This window comes from Vulpes lagopus, chromosome 10 (genome assembly GCF_018345385.1).
Source record: "Vulpes lagopus strain Blue_001 chromosome 10, ASM1834538v1, whole genome shotgun sequence".
NCBI lineage: Eukaryota > Metazoa > Chordata > Mammalia > Carnivora > Canidae > Vulpes > Vulpes lagopus.
In genome coordinates, this window is record NC_054833.1 from 103,543,538 (window position 1) to 103,565,855 (window position 22,318).

The 22,318-nt window shown below is 52.2% G+C and overlaps 1 protein-coding gene across 1 annotated transcript in view; it reads right to left on the reverse strand.

The window, feature by feature from the left end:
• Positions 1–22,318, reverse strand: part of VAC14 (VAC14 component of PIKFYVE complex) — a 101,090-nt gene that overhangs the window by 57,437 nt on the left and 21,335 nt on the right. The window contains exons 10-12 of the mRNA XM_041772479.1: positions 19,769–19,832; positions 12,638–12,782; positions 12,305–12,370 (exon numbers count right to left, since the gene is read on the reverse strand). Of these exons, the coding sequence (XP_041628413.1) occupies positions 12,305–12,370; positions 12,638–12,782; positions 19,769–19,832 (275 nt within the window). The remainder of the gene's footprint in view (positions 1–12,304; positions 12,371–12,637; positions 12,783–19,768; positions 19,833–22,318) is intronic.

Here is a 22,318-nt window from a genome sequence, read left to right on the forward strand (position 1 = left end):
CATCGGGCTCCCCTGCAGGGAGCCCCTCTCTCTCTCTATCAATAAATAAAATCTTAAAAAAAAAAAGCTTTACAAATGATGGGGAGTCTGTTTCCTCACATCTGCCAACAGAGATTCACCCTTGGAAGGCTGTCCTGAAAATTACAGAGGATATCCCTACGTTCCCCTTCGGTTACGAGATTGTTGGCACCACAGCGGAGTCTGGTCAGTAGCCCTGGCTCAGGGACTGGGCAGCAACACCAATGCATAGGCGGAGGGCTTCAGATTTCATTTCCCTACCATAGAGAATCTGCATGGACATCTTGGTACCACCTCCTCCTCCCGCCCCACTGGAGAGCAGCAGCCAGCAAAACTGCATATTTTATGTTTTGAATTTCCTTATTTTGGAAAGTTTAACACCAAATGGCAAATGAATGCAAATTATACTTCAATTGCACAATTAAAGCTGGAAATGTTGTCTACAGGTTCCTTCAATAATTCCAGCCACTCCTCTCGTGCTTACGTATCAAAAGATTTGTTTCTGGTCCCTGGGGACTGGTAAAAAAAAATCTGACAGACAGTCCTGCCTGGGGCAACACTATGGGTACTTGTGGGCCTGTGCATGCACACGCGTGTGCGAGCGCACACACACACACACACACACACGCAGGGCGGGCACCCTCCTGGTTCTTTGAAATGGGAGTCTGAGAATAGTAGCGCCATCTCCTTCAGCCTCTGAGATGTGAGGAGAGGAAGGGGCTGCCAAAATGGAGAGCAAGGAGTGGCTTGAAAAGAGAGTGAGGAATTTGTGGGGAGCCATTCCAGGGCTCCTGTGCCCATTCAATCCAGATGCTGGTTCTCTCTTCGCTGACAGCAAATCCTGCTGAGCCCAGAGGCTGGACTTGAGGCCATGGATCAACGCTCCTGACACAGGCCCAGGCCAGGACTTGGCCTCTGCCCAGGGAGTGAGGAGTGGCCCAGGGACCAAGGAGGTGATGTTAAGGTGGGAGTAGGTCTGGGACACGGCAACACAGGGGAGCTGTGCTCCACCCCCCTGCTGAACCTGGCTTTGCATCTCTGTGCCAGGCCAGGGGTCTGGTGCTGTGCCCCTCCTGGAGACTCCTGGGGTCTGTGGACAAGAAGCTTGGGACAAGGACACAGCAACCTCAGCAGCCTTGCTTGTAGGGCACCTGCTCCAGGCTTGGACGAAAGGCCCCCTGCTCAGCCTCTAGAAACACAGTTAGTCCCCTTCCAAGGAGCGGGCTGGCCCAAACCTACACTGGCCTGTAATCCTGGCTCTGAGAACGAGGCAAGGCTCAAAGAAAGCAGGAGGAAGCTGCATCAATTAGTATGCGCTACACAGCTTTTTGCAAAATGAATATAAAACACTTGTGCTTTCTTTTTGTGTGAGAGAAAGAGAGGGGAGGAGGGAGGAAGAAGGTTACAAGAAAGCAATATTCTGCAGGGGCAGGAGTGCCTGCAGTTGCCATGGCAACAGGCTGGCAGTGGGGGGGAGCGGCAGGAGAGAAGTGATGATGGGGAAGGCATATCAGCTGGTCCCTGGCCCTGGGGTGGGGTGAGCTGGAGCTGGCTATAGCTGGGTCGGTGACAACTGGGTGCAGAAAACATCTGACAAAGCAACTCTGAGAGGAAGGCCTGGGGGGAGGGTGGGGCCGGCACACCCCCTGTGGCAGGCTGAGCAAGGTCAAGGAGGCCAAAGGAGTCCTGAGAAAGCCCTTCCTTCCAGGTGACCTGACACCAGCAAAGGGCCTATCGGAGCGTGGGAGGGCAGTCCCCACTTGCAGGCTGTCACCCTACTCACTGTACTCTAGCAGGCCGAGGACTGGATCTCTAGGACGGTGCCAGTTTCCTCTTTTACTAGGCTGGCCAGGCCCTCCTAACACCTTGTCCACAGAGCAGCCCTGGAAAACTGCTCATCGTGGGAAGCTCCCTTCCTTCTCTCTCCCTGGCTGCTCTTTCCCCACACTGGGACCGGCTGGAAGCCCATTCCCTGGGCCGGAGGTCTGTCCCGGCCTCCTGCTGAGGCTCCTGACTCTGAAGTCCCAGGACGAAGCACTGAGCAGATGCTGAATGAATACTTGCTGACCGGCAGCGCCAGGCAGGAAATGGAAACTGTGGATGGGTCTGAATAGCTTCTGCCAAGGGGATGGATGGAGAGGCCTCTGACTTCACTCTACCCACTTATCTCTAAGAAACTTTTGTCACAAATTTGGCTCTGCCCCTGGTCAGCTGATGAGGCCCCAGATGTCAACTGGCTCAGTCTTCCAGCCCTGCAAGGAGGGGAGGAAATCCCCAAACCGGGCCCCCTCTAGTCCCAGCCAGGAGGAAGCCCCAAGAGTGTTTCCAAGGGACACAGCTAGGTGTTGGCAGGAGAGGTGAACTCAGGCTAAAGGCCCTGGGGGCTAAGGTCTGGCCTGACCACTGCCAAGGCTATCTGAGGCCTCTGCCCAGAGCAATGGGGCCACAGGGCTGCGTGTGAGATCTGGGTCAGGTCGGGCTGCTCCTTGTTCTTGGGAAGTGGAGCTGAAATTAAGTGTGGAGGCATGGAGGATGGGCATCCACAAGTCTTGGGGCCCTTTGCTTCCAGCTGCCACACAGAAGCCTGTCCATTTCCTTCACAAGGGGTACAGGCCCAGTAGGTCAGGCCTCTTAAGACCTGACCACATACAGAATGGCTCCTGTGGCTTGTGGAGTCAGCCAGGGAACTGATCCTAGGACGCCTGGTTGCCATCCCCAGGAAGAATCCCCTTGGGGGTGCCAAGGAAGGTCACAAGACCTCCCATGGCCCCAGAGCAGTCAACCGATGGAACTCTGGAAGAAGGCACCCACCAGCAGCAGCCAGTGCCAGGGCTGGAGGCTCCCGTCCTCGACACAGAGTGAACCTGAGCCACAGAAGGCAGCAATCGGGCCCTGGCCAGGCCCAAGAAATGGGTGGTCTTCCAGAAAAGCTTTGGGCTACAACGGGGTCAGAGCAGGCCACGCCCAGTACCTCCTGGGGGTGGTTCCCTCAGCCCTGCCTTCAGCGAAATCCAGGAAATCACTGCCAAAAATTTAGATTTGGGGGCAGGAGAGGAGTGCTTAGGCTTGGATCTATTTGATTTCCCATTGACAAAACCACTCTGATGAAACACCTTTTAGGTCTTAGTAAAGCAAAAGCAACTTTAAAAAAAGGAGGATTATCGTCTTTTTTTTTTTTTTTTTGCCTAACTTTGAACACATGCTCATAGGAATCAAGACTACTTTCTTTTCTTCTTTCCTTCCTTTCATTTTATATACTCTGAAATTCTTCTCTCAGAGCCTATATGCAAAATGCCAGCACTTGGTGCCTACTGTTAAGTCCCACTAACAGTGACTGCGTAGTGTAAGTACTGGCTGCCTATACCCCTCTGACTCCATTCCTCGAAAGGGAGAAGAGAGGAGAAAGCCAGCCTGGGTAAGACAAGTTGGAGGCCAGTTCTCAAGTCCCCCCAGTGCACCCCCTCGTCCCTGGGTCTCCCTCCTGGTGAGGCCAGCCATTGCTCACTTGCTTCCTGCCAGGCCCGTCTGGTGTGGGTGGTGGTGGGGGGTGGTATGTGCATCTCTCAGTGTTACACATTCTCCTCGGGAGTGAGCCAGAGGCTGGGGAAGGGCCCACTGTGCTCCAGGCAGCACAGCAGCAGCACACACACACACCGTTAGTGCTCGGTTACCAGGTGATGAGCCGAGGGGCCAGCTGTCTCCGGGCACCGGTCCATGGCAACCGGGGGAGCAGTGCAGGGCTCCTTGTCTCCTGCCCTCCTCCAGGCCTCTGCTTCATGCCAGAGAACTTGCCAGCTACACGCACCCTGCCCTGAGGAGGCAGGTCTGCTCTGGCAGGGCCAGGGCCCAGCAGGGTAGGGGAGGCCAGGGGGGTTTGGCTCACCATCCACCGCCCCTCCTATTCACTTTCTCCGAAAATGTTTCTGAGCACATACTACATGCCGTACACAACCTCTGTCTTCCCAAAGTGTGACAAGGGCTATGGAGGGTCTGAGTGCACAGGATGCTGTGATACACAGATGGGGACCTCTCTGATATGCAGGAGGAGGGGGCGGCGTGTGACAGACAAGGTTTCACGGGGCATCTAAACCGAGGTCTTGACCAAATTACTTCACTTCTCTGAGTCTTGGTTTCTGCTTCAGTGAAGTAGGGGACACAACAGAAGCTACTCTGGAAGGGTTGCTGTGGAGATGTGCTAAGGTCATGCACACTCGATGTCCAGCACAGGGTCTGGCAGGCAGCAAGCAAATGGAAAATACCAGAACCCAGGCAACGACGCCCGACCTCAGAGAACAATTCAGGAGGTCTGGGCTGAGGCCTAAGCAGCTGGGTTTTAAAAAGCTCCAGAGGATTCTGATAGCAGCTCTTGTTTGGATGGCTCCACTGTGGGGCTGATGTCTGGGTTACTGGACTTGGGCCTTTCTAGGTAAGATTATCTATCACTTCCTAAGCTCAAGGGGAGATGGGCTGGTGGCAGGCAGTCAGGCCCAGGGCCAGGTAGCGTGCTCATCCCTGCAGGCCACTCAGCCCTGCGGCTTGGCTTTGCAAGAGCATCCTGCCCTGTCCCCGGAGGAAGGCAGTCCCCAACTTGGCTTCTCTTTGTGGAATCCTTCCTGCGATGCTGGGCCCTCCATCGGGGAAGCCAGCTTGCCCCCTTATTCTTCCCTTCCCAGCCCATCTCTGCCTTCCTTGGGAGCCCGGGGGCACCACGCAGTAGGCCCCCCTGCCTGCCCTCCTCCATGTCCACCAGTTACTGTGCCAGCTTTGGGTTCTCACCTGCACATCAGGGGAAGTCTACACAGAAAGAAAAGCTAGAGACCCTCTGGGCACATAGACCTGCCTTCCCCAGAGCCGAATGCTGCCGGGCCAGCTGTGGTTACTTGGGTCCCCTTTTACCTGCAGCCTTCTCACCAGGTGCAATTCTGGAGCCGACACCAAGGCAGTCCTCTCTCCTCCCTAGTAAGAGGAGTCCCTGTTACCAGGACTCCTTTCCAAAGACCAAGTCTTTCTAAGACCCCTAGTAGTGACTGCTGGTGCCTCCGCTGGGCTGTGGGTCCTGGTTGGCTGTCCCTGGGGACTGTGAGCCGAACCCCCGCTGGCCTTCTCCCCGTCAGTTCCTCCCTCCTCTCACTCTTTCAGAAGCCCTCAAAGGAAGTCGCAGTGTCAGCCACAGGGAGAGCCACGTGGAAGAGTGCCCTGTGTCTTTTGCATGGCTGTGGCGAGGGGGGACAGCTACGGTAGGCAAGGAAGGGCCCACACCTTTCCTGTTTGGGCTGTCCATGCTGGGACCCCACTCATGCCCCAAGGCTGGGGGGACTCTTGGCAAGAGGACCCAAGTTCTCGGCTCTCAGTATCCTGCCCTTTGGTTTTTCTGGCTGGTATCTGACCCGATGGCGTGACCTGATTGTAAAGCAATCTCGGGGACCGAGGCGGGGGTGGAGGGGTTGTTTTTGTTTGTTTTGGAGAGTGGATGGAATGAAAACTGGAGTGAAAGAAAAACTGAAGCAGGGATCTCAGGAGGAGCAAAACCCATTCTTATGGAGACGGTCCACTCTGAGCAGGCCACATTAGTATTCCAGGGAGCGGGGTCAGGACCACACAAAGTCAGAGCTGGACGGGACGAACACAGACCAGGCCAACTGCACTTGATGGAGGCGTGGAGATGCCGGGGACTTGCTGAGTTCCATGGAGAGCGGGGGCAGCGCAGGGCAGAGGCCTGCCCTTGCTGATCCTCTCCAGGCCACTTCCCACACCGCTCCTCACCCACCCAGCTGCCAGCACCACTCCTTCCGCATGCACCCTGGGAGGGTGAGGAGCCCAACGGGGCAGGTCAAGGTTCAATGCTCAGAACTGAAGAGGGGAGTTGGGGCTGGCCTGAAGGAAGCTGTGCCTCCACCCTGCCTGGACTCCTGCTCTGCAGTGAGATCAGCTCTTGTGTGCTTTTAGATGTTCTAGAATCAGAGAGATCCATCTTCTGGCTCCTGGTGGTATGAGTTTGGGCAAGTTATCCTCCTCACACTTGGATGCCCTTTTAAGTCAAACCGGGGATAATGAAAACTAGTCCAAAAGTGCCAGGCGGCGTGGTCAGAATAGAAACAATACACTCTGAATAGGGGGTCTGCCCCCATAAACTTTGCCTTCTGCCCTTTCCTGCTCCCAGCCTCCTCCCACAGATGCAGGGGTCTGAGCCCAGCACCTGCTGTGAATTCCAAAGGTAGCCAGCGGCAGGGGTGCTGGATGGGCAGTCGGCTCCTTGAGCTGCCCTCAAACGAAGGGGCTCTAATGAAGTGGAAGCCTCATTTCTGAGGCAGACACGGAGCGATGACAGATTTCACCAGCTGCTACCCCCCCATCCTGTCCCTGGGGACCAGAGCATGCAGCCCCGGTCACCCAGGACCATAAGAAGAAGAACCCATGGGGATGCTCACCTCTGGTTGAGACCCCCACGCTGGAGGCCCTATCATCACTAACAGCCTTTTTAGAGTGGAGATGAGCTCCTGGGCCCAGTTGGCCGACCCACCAGACCAAAGTGACAAGAGTCCTTGGGAAAAGCAAGGCAGAGGGAACACTCACAGGTATGGCGTGGGAAGAAGGGACAGGATGGGACAACGGGGCTGCTGCTCCCAGGATCGAGGAAGCCAAGGGCAGCCTCTGCCTGCCAGTCAGGGGCGGCAGCGCCAACAGCCTGGTGCTTCAACGGTTCAACTCTTCCGCCAGCCGTGACCGGTCTCCTGTCAGGCGTGCGGCTCGGCCCCGGTGAGCTCTCCCTGTGCAGCCTGGAGAACCGCCCCATTTCCCTTGGGACTCGGATCATGGAAACACGAAATCCTCTCCCGCCTCCCCAAAGCCAGTCGCGGGGTCTGGCCACTCCCGAGCCGCGTGGTGGGGCCGAGGACGGGGACCTTGCGGGGTCCTGGAAGTCCCTCCGAGGGCCCCCCCTCACAGCCAGTCTGCTAGCCCCGCATGGCCCCCCGTGCTGGAAACTGCCCCTGCTGCCAGCGACGGCCCCTCAGTCCCGCCGCCGCGCTTGAGACAGACGGCGGTTCTCGTTCTCTTTTCCTGCTTGGACGTCAGCCACATGAGCCATGAAGTCCGCTCAGCAATGTCTCTTCGCGGCTACCGTGAGGCTAGCGGAGGGGAAGCGGGCCTCTCTCCCGCGGTGAGAACGTCTGCTCTCAAGTGTCAAGGACACCTCGGCTCCAAGAGGTGAGAAGACCCCGGGGCAGGCCTCCAGAGGCCCCAGTGGGTGTGCCTTCTGGATCTCCACGGACCCCGAGGTCTGCTTTCGCCTGAGCAGGCCCTCTGCTGTTCCTCCTCTTCCCTGGAGCCAGGGCCACCAGCTCCTCCCTTCCCCCTGTGATGCTGGGAGCACAGCCCACTGACTTGGGGCGTGGGCGCGGAGGAGGTTCAGTGACCGGTGCTGGGCCTGCGGCCCATTGCCTTCTCCTTGGTTTTTCTATGGCCTGGAGATGGACAACGAGCCCCTCAAAAGAGGTCTGTCCAGCTAGCCACCCGCACGGGGCCTGCAGGTCCTACGACAGGCAGGGACACAGAGGGCAGAGACCAGCTTCTGCTGCAACAGCTGGGGCAGGAAGGATGTGGGGAAAAACACAGAGCCTGTCTTCCTGGTTTCCATGTGCATCCTTGCCATTTTGACAGAAAGGAGTACCAGCATCAGAGAAGCTAGAAATTACTGCATGTTTACATGCATCGTATATTCTACATCCCTGACCTTTTTTAATCCTCACCTGGGAATCCAGACCTGAGAGGGTGCTTCTACCACTATTCTTGATTTTCGAATAAGCAAACTGGGGCTCGAGAGACCAACTCACTGGCTCAAGCTCAAGGTTTGGTAACTATTACGTGGGCAGCCAGGACCAGAGTCTTGGACTGCCTGATTCCAAAGCCCATGCTCTTAAACCATCAAGCTGCACTGCCATCTGGGGAGAAAATATTGCCGCAAAGGGATGCCACTCGGTATCACAACAAAATTTAAAATACCGCAAATAAACTTTATAATGAGTAAGACCTACAAAAAAGACCTGAAAGCTTTACAAAATGACTTACAGAAACGGACAAGCTCTGTGTCTGGGGGGAAGAGTTTAAGGCAGCAAGATGCCAATTTCCCACTGAAGCACTTATAATGACAGGGCGTTATGATGGGCAAGGATCTGGTCAGGAGCTTGGTCTCCTCTAACAAGGGCCTATGAGGCAAGTATGGGCATCACCAGCCCCATTTCACAGGCCAATGAGGTTAGACTCCTTGCCCAAGGTCTCTGGTGAAGAGGGTGAGAGCCGGAAGTCAAGAGCGGTTTCTAGCGGCCAATTGTCTGGGGTGCTACGTTCTCTCAGGGCCACCAGACATCCTTCTAGCTCTCTTCTAAGACAGATTTCTTTTTTAAAGTTTTGCATTTTTGTTTTGTTTTTAAATATTTATTCATCAGAGAGAGAGAGAGAGAGAGAGAGAGAGAGGCTGAGACATAGGCAGAAGGCGAGGCAGGCTCTTCACAGGAGCCCGATGTAGGACTTGATCCCACATTCCAGGATCACGACCTGACCAGAAGGCAGCCGCCCAACCACTGAGCCACCCAGGTGTCCCCGTTTTAAGTGGACTTTATTTTTTAGAGAAATTTTAGGTCCACAGTAGGATTGAGCAGAAGGTACAGAGATTTCCCACATACCCCTGCCCTCACCCCCGCATGGTTTTCTCCATAACATTCCCCACCACAGTGGTGTTATAATCAGTGAACCTTCACTGATACATCATTGTCCCCCAGAGTCCACAGTTTATTTGAGGGCTCACTCCCGGTGCTGTATGTTCTATGGTTTGGACACTTTTATACCCTGTGGATTCTGAATGCAGGCTGGGAGGCAGTGGTGCTTGGGGTGGGTAATCAGGTGGGGAATCGGGGAATCAGGAACCACACTTTCAGGGACACTGAGAGGAGCCATCCCCTGGTGCTCATGGGCGGAGCTCACTCAGGCAGCTGCGGGCTTAAGAGGCAGCCGACAACTGGCATCTTCCGGGCAGGGGAAGAAGCAGGCCTACCGCCCTACCAGGGTCCAACAGGAAGCTCTGAGCAAGCACCCTACATTCCACACTATTGAAATCAGGATTGCATTTTCACTTAAAAACATGTAATTGGATCTCTGGCTAATGGGAGGATTTCTTCTCTGGTGCCAAGAATTTTAATTTGACACCTGCAGATTCTTTCTGACAAAAGGGATTTTCATATAAAGTGTGCGAGGAGGAGGCAAAACTGAGGAAACAGCCACTTATCCTGAATGATGGAAAAGCAGAAACAACTGAGGATGCCAGAGGGTGTGGACTACCACACACCACTAGAATAGAACTGAGCAACAATGGCAGGCAAGACGCCCCAGCAAGGCCAAGTGCCAGTGGGACTACGGAACATGGTAGTGTCTCTGAGGCTCTGCCCTTCCCTGTGCCCAGCTCTTGCATCATTAACACCTGGGTACACTCCATTTCCTGAGGCCAAGAGCCCTCACCAAGGGTAAGGAGCATATGAGTTTATCACAATTATCCTGGGGGAAAAAATTGCAACATAGATGACAAACTGAAATGTCCCCAATATACAAAGAGCTTCAACAAATCAATAAGAAGATGGACAAAGGGTCTAGGGGCTGAAATTTTACCAGAATATACACTGCTCTTCACATCACATTGACAACTGTTAAGAACCTGTGGAATAGGAGAAGGCAGCCAGAAATGGGGATGATGATACAACTAAACACAAGCTCCCTACCTCCCATCTGGTTCTGATGGGACCAACATTGGGTGGAACACAGGCACGATTGTTAAGCAAGTAAGAGGATGGGCTTTGCAGTCAAACATCTGGTTTTGAGTTAAGCCTTACCACATCCTAGCTGTTGTGTGGTACTTTACCTCCCTCAGTCTGAGTCTTCGGAACTGTAAAATGGAAATAGTAACAGTACTTCCCCAAGAACAGTCAAGGGTTCCCCAGATACCACCAATCAAAGGTCTAGCATAGTTCGTGGCATAGGAATGACTTCACACAAGTCATTACTAAGAATCATTCAAGGCAATGGGATAACCTAAGCCTCAAGGCCCCTTGGCTGGATATAACGTTGTGCTAAATTCTGTTAGTGAAGGAGGTTCCATAAGCTGTCAAGAGGAAGGGGCCTCTCCCCACCAGTCTGGCTGTGGTCTGATTTGACTGAATGGGCTTTCAGGGTCTTAACCTTGCAGAGCTCTGATTGAGATCAGGGCTGTGTTTGGAAATACTGGGAAAACCCACCAAAGAGTGGTTTCTAGATAGTCTAGAAAGGAAGCTCCAGGAGAAGGGGGACTTTGTGTTGTTCATGGCTGTATTTCCACTGCCAAGTACACAGTTATGCCCTCAAGGTTGCCAAAGAGACTGGGCAGGGGACACTTAGGAATGTGATCTGGTGAAGGACCAGAATGCAGCAGAATCATCAGGACTCACCACGATTATCATGGTCCCCAACTCCCTCCCCTGGAGAAGGGAAAGCAGGGACTCTGCTCCTGTTGGGCAACAACCCCCCTCCAGCCCTGAGACTGTCTCCAATAGCAGCTGCAATCCCTTCCCAGCAGGGACCTGCAAGATGTGCCCAAAGCTCCGACAACATTTGGCACTTCAGCAAATCGAGTTTCCACAGCCCCAACCTGAACAGAGCTGTTTAATGGACTGCATCTCCTTCTGCTCCCTGTAAATGCACACGCACACAGAAACCCATCACGAGCAAAGAGAGCTGGATGGGATTAAACAACTCAATTTAAAGGATTGAAAACTCAGCTGCTTCCAGTGAAGTCCTAGGGAAGGAACCAATCAGCGAAGTTCTGCTTTTCCTTTCTGTGCTGAAATGAGGGCTGTGACTACGCAGTGAGTCACCCCTAACTCGGGCAGAACCGGGCCGTGTCCTCCTGGGCCCCATACTGCAGTGAGGTGCTGAGGGGAAGGGAAGGGAGGCTGTATGTACACGCGCGTGCGCATGCATGCGAGTGGGGCAGGCAGGAGAGGTCAAGGGCAGATGCCCAGACCATCTGTTTTAGATTTTTCTGGAAATGCAGGGTACTTCAGAGGATGGAGAGGTAGACACCTACCCATCTACAATCTCTTTTCAGCTCAGGTTCCAGAATGCAAACTCAGGCTGCAGGAAGACTACCCTGGGCCTCACATAGTTTGGTACCAGCCTCAGGTGCCTCATATGCCTCATGCACAGGAAGTTGGGAACCAGTATCCCTCTCTTGTCCCGTTCCCCCCCGCCCCCAGGCCAGCTCCTGTCCACTCCCATGTTCCCAATGGGCCATGTGGGGGAATCTATGCATTCATGTGCCTACTGCCTCACGGGGCACCACTCTGCCTGGAGCCCACAGCTGCCCAGAGCCCAGAAGAGGGAAGGAGAGGGATCAGTAGAGGCACAGCCCACCAGCATCCAAAAGGCAGCCTGGAGCTGGTATGGGTGGAGAGAAGGGATGCTACAGTGGCCGACGGCAACACCCAGCCACAAATCTTGTCCCTTGGCTGGGAGGCTAGGGAGTCCTGAAAAGAACTACCTTAGCCTAATTGCATGGAACGGAACGCTGCAGAGAATGGGTGGGGACCGGTGGGGCCTCCCCCAGAGGGCTGAAGAATGCAGGGCCCAGCTCTCCTTCCCTTTCTCTGGGTTAGCCTCTCTCTGTTGCCTTTGGTGACCCCAACAAAGCAAGCTTAAAGGGACAATTTCAAACCAGAGGTCAGAATGGAGTCTGGGGGAAATGAACAGAATGAGAGCTCCGGAGAGGCCAGCACCATGTGGCCTGGCACTCAGCATTTTCCGAGGGTCTGTTCATCCCCACAGTGCATGTGCTGCTACTGCTCCTGCTACTGAGCAGAGAAGGAACCAGCATGCAAGGTTGTGAAGCAACTTACTCACGGTCAGGCAGCTAAGTGGGGACAGACCTTGCTTTTGGGTGCCCACTCACAGCCGAGCGGCCCACCACTACGCTCCTTGCCTTCTACAGATGAGCCTGATGCCCCCTGAGCCTGGTGTCCTCACTCACGTGCTGACCCACCGCTCTTCAGAAGGGCTGGAAGAGTAAGTCTTTGTTCCCAAAGCTCAGAGCATGACAACACAGCTGTCCCTGTCAGTGACGTACCTTACCAGGTAGAATGAGAGCAATTTTCTGGGTGCTGATTTAGAACAGTAAAATGAGCTCCTCTCATCTACCAGACCCCCTCAGCCACTCAGAAAGGGAGGCTGGGCAGCCATGCATGGAAGGACAGGGGCATACGTGGCCTACCTCATCAGATTCGTCCGATAACGTCTGCAGTAGGATGGGGAAGAGGCTGTCCGTGTGCCGGAACATCTGCAGGGCAGAGAAGCCGGGGCACCCATGAGCTCCCCATGTTCCGCCACTGGATTTAGCGCAGACGGGGTTGTAACAGCACTGCACGGACCACCCCACGCCCTCCCAGGGCTTCTCCAGCGTCTGTCACTCTGCTTCCCCAGAGCTTTCCAGAATTGCACTGACCAGAATCCTACCAACCCCAAGGAGCCCCTGAAAGCCAAAGTGAACCCCAAGGCAGCTCCTCGCTTGGAAGTGGGTATGAGTGAGATGGGCCCAGGGACTCACCTTCCGGGGAGTCTTGATATACAGATGGTAGAGCCACTTCAGGACAGCAATCCTGGTCATCATCCCGATGGCCATGTCACTGAGGTGGCAGTTCAGGACCTGCACAATCCCATCGAGGTGGAGGGTCACTGGGGCCCTTTCAGTGCTGTGGGCAAGATCAGGGAGGAGACAGGAGTTGAAGGCACTGGAACCCCTCCCCCTAGGCTGCAGCACCACCCCGGCTCTGTGCTCAGAACCACACTCTGCTTCGCTGTTGTGGGTGCAGTGGTTGCGAAGGGCAGGTGGCATACACCCTTGGCATGGCTCACGGAGGGCTGGTTTTACTCCTTGATTTCCTTCCTCCCTTTCCAAGGCTTGGAGCTGTGACAACCACAGGTGAGGTGAGAGAGCCAGTCTGCTGTGTGCCCACCCCACTTCCCCAGCACTAGCCCAGCTTGGACAGGAAAAAACCTCTCTGATGTCACCAAGCTGGGGCCCAGCAGACCTCAAGCCTCAAAGGCTGTTTAGCATTCTCAGAGCATTAAGTCCAGACCCTTCGTTGATAAAACAAAACCACCACATCCAACGAGTCCAGGGGAAAGTCCTAAAAACAGCCCTTGAGAGCCAACAGGTTTTTTACCAGGCAGATGAAGAACTTTTTTTCGAGTAAGAACAGAGGTCATGGCTTTAGATCTTGCCATACTCCAGGCCACTTGGACCAGGTTTTGGCTTGGTTGAGAAGCCTTGAGAATTGCTTGTGAAGTTGTAACAGTTTTGTCTGAGCCGGGAAGAGGCAACACAGCCTCTGCCTCTGGGAAACAGCTTGTTGAGACTGTGCTTTGCTCCAGTGGGGCTCAGGTTCCCTGGCCCAAAGCCTCGGTGATCCCTGGGCAGAGAGAAGTCCTGCCAAGGAGCCCTCAGAGGGTCAGGGGCTGCTGGGACAGTGACACAGCCTTCTGCCCAAAGCATGGTTCCCATGAAAAGGCTGGAGTTTTTAGGGATGGGGACAGCACGGGCAGAGAACCTAAGGATGTCAGGGAGTGGCACCCTTCCTGTGACGAGTCATACCGTATTTTGCCTAAAGGTGTCCTGACAGGTGCAGCTCAGGGGCTGCCTTTCCTGAGGACCCAGGCCAGGTAGTTCAGCCGCCTGCCTGTACAAAACGGTCTTGTGTGGTATTTCTAGGCTGCTCAATTATTCATTTGCAGCAGGAACTCGATGCCTGTGCTTCCCTAATTCGCCTGCAGCCTCTCTGAAGCTCATCTGATGTGAATTCCTAAAGGGCTCCATTCTCAGCTCTGTAACTGCTCAATGGAACCGCTATTTACTATGGTGTGATGATTCCCCATGGTGCTCATTTCAGGGGTGAGAATGTCACTTCTGTCCTCTAGTAGTGGGTGGGGGTGGGGTAGGGGGACTGAGTGTGCAAGTAACGGGACCCATGGCCCTGAGCCTCTGGCTGGGGCTGTCACTGAGATTTCCCCAGGAGTCATGTGGCTGGGCATTCTGGGATCTTCTGAGAATACCCAAACATCTAGATTCTTTGGGAGTCTAAGACAGATAGGGAAACCAAGGCACAGACATACAAGTCCAGGGTGGCAAACACAAGCTCCCAGCCAATCTCTTCATCGATTCCTCTCTTATGCTCACTGTCTAATAGAACTATAATGTGAGCCACGTGTGAAATTTAACATTTTTAAGTTTTGTACTAACGAGTAACAAGTAAAATTTTAATGATATATCTTTTAATGAGTTTAACATACTCAAAGGGTATCATTTCAACACATAAACAATATAAAAATCAATATACACATCACTCATGGGATACTTCGTGTTCTTTTCTGTGTCCCAAGTCTTTGAAATCCAGCATGCACCTCGCCCCCTCACCCTGACAGCACATCTCTGTTCAGACCAACCACACTGTACATGCCCAGCAGCCCCATGACAGCGGCTACCGCCATAGACAACACATTGCGGCAGTGTCAGGCTAGTGATCTACCCTACGGCTTCCAGAGCATCTTCCCTCCTTCTGACAACTTCCTAGACATTCCCAGTATCTTCCTGCCAGTGACCAGGACTTACTGTCTTATCTCTAAGTGCTTCATTTTCCCATCCTGCTGGCCTACCTGGCTCCTTCCAGCATGTTATTATAGCTCTCTCCTTGAGAAGCTGGAGAAACTCTAGAAACCTAACCGCAGCCCACGGTCTTAACAAAGTAGGAGCTCAGGAGGCTGTGAGGAATAAGTGGAAGCCATCCCATCCTTGCCTCCTCTCTCCTACCCTGGTGAGCGCCCAGCCCATAGTGAGTCCCTTTCCCTAGCAGGAGCTGCAGGACACTCAGCTGCCATATGGGGAGCTGCATTTTGTGCACTACCGTACTCTGCCCTTCCCTACAGCAGAATTCCCCGGACGTGGGCACCAGGGTGCCAGAAGGACCCTGTGCGTGGCAGGCCACCACTACTTTCTTAGCTGAAATGGCCCCCTTGGGGGCAAGGCCTTGTTTTCACTGCCCTGGGGGAGTCAGAACTGCACTGGCAAGCAACAGCTGTGTCCTAAGCTCTGGTGGGGAGGAAGGCAGTGCCAAGCCCAGCAGCTCCCCCAACTCCACCCTGCCAATTGGGCCCAGGAAGTGGTAAAGCCAGCAATTTTGAGTGTGAGCAGTCTGAGTCTAAAGCAGTCTTACCCACCACGCAGCCCTGCCTGCTAACGGGTCAGGCTCAGGAGAGTCTATTTCCAACTGTCCCCTGGCAGGGGCAGCAGAACAGTCAGTGGGCTGGCCACTCCCTGACCAGGTCAGACCCGGCAGCGCCCTGTGTACTGGAGGGAGAAAGGGGCTGTCACATATACCTTTCAATATATTTTTTTTGTCAGTACGGTAGACAAAGTCTCTATGTGGGGTGAGAGAGGATACTGGAAAGGCCTGGGGCTGATCTGTAGGGCAGGGGGTGGGGGCACTCCAGATCCAAGCAGCCCAAAAAGAGGTCCAAGACCCTAGATGGTCCCTGGGCCAGCTGGGCTCCTTGCTTCACTGTGGTCCCAACATGCTTCGGGCCAGCTCAGCATCTCCACTGAGGGACAAAGCAAGTGCCAGCCCATGGTGGCATCTCCCTCAGGTAGTAATGTGTCAAGGCCAAACAATGAAGGATTTCATGGGCCCAGTGTGTGAGAACTGGCAGCATTTTGTGCACTACCGTCCTCTGCCCTTCCCTACAGCAGAATTACCCGGACGTGGGCACCTTCAGGTTGCTAGTGAGGCAGGTGTCAGCTTCAACCAGCCAAGAACACCGGAGCTAGAAGGGACCTCACAGTTCAAGTAACCTGATCCTTCAGTGCACAGATGTGACAGCACAGGATCTGTCCAAGGCCATGTGGCCAGGCAATGAAATCCCATTCCCTTAGAGGCTCGACACTCTCCCTGGGGCTCGCTGCCCCTGGCTGGCTGGAGGGGAGTCTCAAGGGAAGCAGGCACGCCCCAGACTGATCTACGTGGCCCAAAGATCTCACTCACTGTAGAGGAGGCTGTAGAGGAGGCAGCTCTCAGTGGCTCCACTGGGTGGGGCTGGCTGCTGTGAGTGCGACTCCCCACCTGCTCTGTGGGGAGCCGGCACTCCGGAACTCTGCGAGAACCTGAGCCCTTCTTCCTCTGGAGGGCAGGCTGCATGGTGTACGGGCTCTTGACCTGCTGCAGGCCTGGAGTCTGGGATGGGGCAGCCTCCACCTGGGCTTCCCTTACCCAGAGAGCAGAAGGGAGCTCACTCATAGCTTAAAATATGTTTCTGCGTCAGTTCCAAAAAGTCTAGACTAGTCACTCCTGGGGGCTTCTGAGTTATTTCAAGGTGTCTGCAGAACTCCATTTCCAGTGAGCATTTTTCTCATAAAGCATCTCATAACTAATGTCTTACATATACATATATGTACTACATTTTCCAAATGCATGGCACTACTGTGGCTATTAAAATACTGATTTTTAAAATAAGACTTCTGAAACTACCAACAAATAATGATAAATTCCAGTGGTTCTCTCGGGGAGGCAGTACTTCATCTAACTTCTTTTGGTACTCATGTTTCATCTCTAATCAAATTAGGACAAAGGTTAATAAATAAAGAATGGCTTCTGAATTCAACTTTTTTTTTTTTTTTTTTAATAAAGTATCTTTACAACTTCCTTTCATCAGTTGATGCTAAAGCTTGGGAAGCACTGAATTCTAGATCTTTCTGCTTGCCTTTATGCAGCCATCTATATCAGGAGACCTATCCTGAATGTTGCTGATGACACGATGGCCCTTGGTGAGGCCCAGGGCATTGGAGTGGAAGCCTGTGTGCGTGGCAACACCTGTTCTGTGCTCCCATGTCAGGTGAGTGGGGGAGGCTGACATGCAAAGCTTCTGTAACTTACCCAGTGCAACCAATAAAGGTCACACCAGTGGAAGTGGGGGTCAGACCAGTCGAGCTTGAATTCCAACTTGGCCACTAAGTAGCTGAGTGACTTTGGGCAAGAAGTTAACCTCTCTGGGCTTGTTTTCTCTTTTGTAAAATGGGGATAATAATGAGGTTCTTGTAATAGTATCTGTAGCTAAAACATGTAAAGTGCTTTCTGAGGGCTGGGCACCATTCTATTTTCTTTACCTATTCAACTCACATGAGCTCCAAACCCCTGGGATGTAGGTACTATCATTGCACCCAGTTTACAAATGAGGAAGCTGAGGCAGGAAGCAGTTAAACGGCTTGCCCAGGGTCACAGAGTCAAGATGTGTGCCCAGGTGGTTGGACTCCACTTTGCAGAGGATTCATGGGAGCTGAGGGCAGGCAGCAGGTCTGGATAGTCACAGGGTGGGTTTTGTTTCTTGGTGATCCTGGAAGGTGCCTTCTTGCCCAAGCTCAGTCCTCCTCTGGCAGCACCTACTGGAGGAAGCATGCACCAACCCTATTGTCCTTAGCTGCCAACTCCAAGGAGCGGGGTGCCCAGACACCATGGCTTAAGTTTCATGACTCTGAAGGGCACCCTCCATCTGGCACAGCTACTGACTCAGATTGGCAGTTGCCACGAGGGTATCGCCATTTGTGGGAGACAGAAAACATGAAATGATTTGCTCTTGGTTTTTTAATTTTAGAAGGGGGAGGATTTGGCTCCTGAATGACAGGTATAAACCAAAGCCTGGTTCCAATTAGGTAGTTCCTAACCTCAGCCTTTAGACTTGCCCCAGCAAATGGCACCCCTGCTTCCCCAGCAAGGCAGGGGTGGGTCGTGCTCGCCTGCATGGTCGGGCAGTGATGTCTGATCTCTGCCTCTTCCTAGACCTCCCTTCACCTCCCAATGCCACTTCGGTGGAGCCAGACAATTTCCTGTAGCCTAGACAACAGTGACGAGTCAGCAACAGGCTCCTGTGCTCTTACTTTTGCCTCTCCCTCATTTACCCTCCTTTGGGCTGCCAGAGGATGTGCCAAATCACAGGTCTGCACCTGGCAGTGCCACTTATCATCAGGCTCCCATGGCCTTCAGAACAACAGCTGACCCCTCTGCAGGGCACCATCTCCCCGCACCTCCATCCAGATCCCTCCCCCAGCTCCGGAATCCGAGTTCCAAACCTGCCTCCTTAACCACCCCCGGGGGTACTCAAAGCCACATGGCACAGAGCCCTTGAGTGGCCCACTCACACACCTGTTCCTCCTTCCACCTCAGCTTGGGAAATGCCAGGATATCCTGAGTTGGCTCAAGCCCCGAATCTAGAAGTTATTCTTTCCCTCATGTCTCTCCTCTTACTCCAACACATGCATCCGCAAACCCTGTCACTTCATCCTTCAAAACAGATAAAAAAAAAATCCAACTTTCTCCATGTAAGGCCACCTCTTTGGGCTGAGCCTCTTTCCCCTCTTACAGGGTGGCAGCAGTGGCCCCTAACTGGTCTGCATTCACTTGGCCCCTCCTAAATCCCTTCTCTACACAGCAGTCCAGATCTCCTGTCCCTCCTCAGCCCAAAAATGGAAATACTACTAATGACCCCCTGGGATTTAAACATCAGCAAAATCCAATGACGTGACACAAAGTACTTGGCACAGTGGGCCTACGAGGCACTCACCAAGTGATCATGCTTGTCAGCCACTATTCCAGCGAGCCTCAGCTCAGGCACCATGGCTCACCCCCAATACCCTGAGTCCCCCACCACAGAAATCACTGCCTGGTGTCTGCCTCCCCATCAGAGAACCTTAAGATTGGGGGCCACATTCAGGGATCACATTTCTACCTAGGAACCCGCAGGGCTGAACACATGCAGGTATGCTGGGGTATGTGACAACATAACAGGACAAGTCAATGAATTAACGGTTATTGACTTGCTCAAACGATTAGGAGCAAGCCACATTTATAGTCAGTACCCACACACTTTGATAATCTCCACTGGGTCCTTAGAGAGAAGGATAAATGAAAAAAAATGATACAAGAGGAGGAAAGATCCTAAAGGTCTGCGGAGTGCAGATTCTCTCTTCTTGAGAGACCATATGGTTCCCCAGGGCTTAGGTTCAGTGTTGAGTTTAGGGGGAAGAAACCCCCTGCAGGAGAATACCATCCATTGCGGCCCCACAGGTGCTAATTCTGCCCAAAGAAAAATTGACAAAGGGCAAGTTCAGCGGACTCAGACAGAGGCAGAATGGTGAGATCTCCCTCCAGGGGAAGGTCATCAATCACCCTGCATGCGGTACAGGGAACTTCGAGGAAGGGAGTGATCTTGCTGTTTGGCCTGCACCGCCCCCACGTGGAAGGCTGTGCTATTACAGCCGACCTGGCGCTTGGGGGAGGAAGCTCTTGCTGCCCAGTCTATGCAGTCTCAGACCCTAGAATGGCCTTCCCCTTGTCAGTCTCATTACCCTGACAAGCAAAAATTCCAGGCAGGGGCGTCTGCAAGGGTCTCCCTGCAGCCACCATGCATTGCTTATACTTTTACAACTTGTACTTACTGACCTCCAACACCTTCTAATCCCTCCCCAACAGAACTGGGTAGACTGGGTTTGCTCAGTATCCTTCAGATTCCCTCATCAGGTACCTCAGTGCCCTACATGGAGAGTTTTCCCTGAGTCTTCACTGCCATTTCCCGCACTCAGGAAAGATCTAGACCATTTGCTTTCTACAAACACCTTTGGCTGGCACAAACCACTTACCTGGCTGGTGTGAAGACGCTGATGCTGCTACTGAAGCTTGAGTCACAAGAACCATCGGGGCCTCCTAGAGACAGTGAGAGGAACAAGGTGTCATGCTAAAGGGCTGCTGGGGTCTTCTGAATGAACACGATCCCAGATATAAGGGCACAGACTCTTAAGGTTCCCCGCACCTTGACTCTGGCTCTTGAAAAAAGACTGTAGCTCAAGCCCTGAGGACACAATGCCAATCATTCCCCACAGCTTTCTGCATAGTATTCATGCTTGTATGTTTTTAGGCACAGTGATCTCAAAAGGAGGACACCAGTGCTAACACATCTGGGAAATCTCAGAAAGGACTGCTGGCCCGAGGGCAGTGGATGTTAAAAACGACTCCTGGTATAGTCTACATCATTAGCCATCAGGGAAATGTAAGTCAAAGCTGCAAGGAGGTACCATTTCACACCCACTAGGATGGCTGAAACAAACATATTAAGTGGTATGAGAATGTGGAGAAATGAAAACCCTCGGATCCTGCTGGTGGGAATGTAAAATTGTGTGGTTGCTCTGGCAAACAGCCTGGCAATTCCTTAAGGGCTCAATGCAGTTGCCCTACGACTCAGCAGTTCCACTCCCAGATATATACCCCAGAAAAAGGACACTTCTGTCCATGCCGGAACCAAGAACCACGTTCATAGCAATCTGAATGTCTATCAACTGATGAATGGATAAATAAAATGTGTTAGAGTCACACAATGGACTACTGTAGAGCAATAGAAAGGCATGATGTACTGGCATGTAATACAACATGGATGAACACTGGAAACATGCCAAGTAAAAGAACCTAGTTCGCAAAAGCCCACATATCATATGATTCTATTTGTATGAAATGTCCAGAACTGGCAGATCTATGAAGACAGAACATAGAAATTGCTGAGAGCTAGGGGGTATTAGGTTGTGATCTCCATTCTCTTAAGTTAATAAAACAAAAAACTTTATATTCTTAAATAATTTTAGATTTATGAAAAGTTGCAAGAATAGTACAGAATTCTGTTTACCCTTTACTTCACTGCTTTTTTTAAAAAAAATTTATTTATTAATGAGAAACACAGAGAAAGAGGCAGAGACATAGGCAGAGGGAGAAGCAAGCTCCTTGAAGGGAGCCCAATGAGGGACTCAATCCCAGGACCCCAGGATTGTGACCTGAGCCAAAGGTGGATGCTCAACCACTGAGCCACCCAAGTGCTCCTCACCCTGTTGCTCCTAATGTTAACAAGATACATTATCAAACCAGTAAAGTAGCAATGATACAAGACTATTAATAACAAAACTACAGACCTAATTAAAATGTTACTGGTTTTTCCACTCACACCTTTTGTTCTAGCATAGAATCTGGGAGCACATACTGCATTAAGTTGTCCTGTCTCCTTAGTCCTCTCAAATCTGTGACCATTCCGCAAGCTTTCCTTATCTTTCATGACCTCAGGATCACTGAAGCCCTGTCAGTTACGTCGTAGAATGTGTTGTCATTTGGGTTGGTCTTGTGTTTTCTCCTGATGAGGTTGAGGTTACACGTTTTTGGAAGAATGCCACCAAAGTGCTATGCTTTCTCCGTGGATCATGTTGGGGGTATGTGATGTATGTCTTGTTACGGTTGATGCTAACCTGATCACTGACTGTGGCAGTGTCTGCTGGTTTCTCTCCTGTAAGTTGTCAGTCTCCTTTTTTGTAATCAATAAATAACTTGGGGAAGGTAATTGAGACTAGGCAAATATTCGTTTTTTTTCCTCAAACATTCCCCTGCTGATTTTGGCATCCATTGGTAGATCTATAATGATGATTGCTGTTGAGTTCCCCTAATGCTGATTTTCTGTTTTTCTCTGTCCTTCTATACTTATTAATTGGAATCTTTCTATCAGGAAAAGCTGTCCCTCCCCATCCATCCATCTCATTATGGGCCCATATATATATATATATTTTATTCTGTAAATTAAAAAATTAGAACTGTTATTTATATATTGCATATAAATATATACAGATGGTACCACCCTTGGCCTCTTAAAAGTTTTATTTCCCCCCCCCCCCAAAAGTTTTAAACTATACAAGTGAAACGTTCTCATTCTGAAAATTTCAAGCAAAACAAAGCATGCCCCATCTCTCCCTAACCTTCAATCTTACTTCACTCTATGTGCAGGCAACTACTTTACTGGTTAGCAAGTATCTCTCCTCATCTTTTGCTTTTTTTTTGTTCTGTAACGTAAATGGAATCAGAGTACATTTTCTGCGATTTTTTTTAACACTTTGTACTATGTCCTAAAGCAGTGTTATTTTTGTGGATCATGGTAAAGAGGGCCTTGACTTCCATGTTGAACAGAAAGGCTCCAAGCTGCCTGTCTCCTCTAGCCCCAAAAGGCCTTTGAGGGGCTGGGGCCTAGCTTAGTGGGGACAGGCATGGGTTGGGCGTGATGGGACAGATCTGGGCCCAAAGGGGAGGAGGACTTGCAGGGAGGCCTGGGTGGGCTGGCCTGGACTGGTGGCCTGGACTCCATGCCCTTGGCAGCCTCCTCCCTCTTG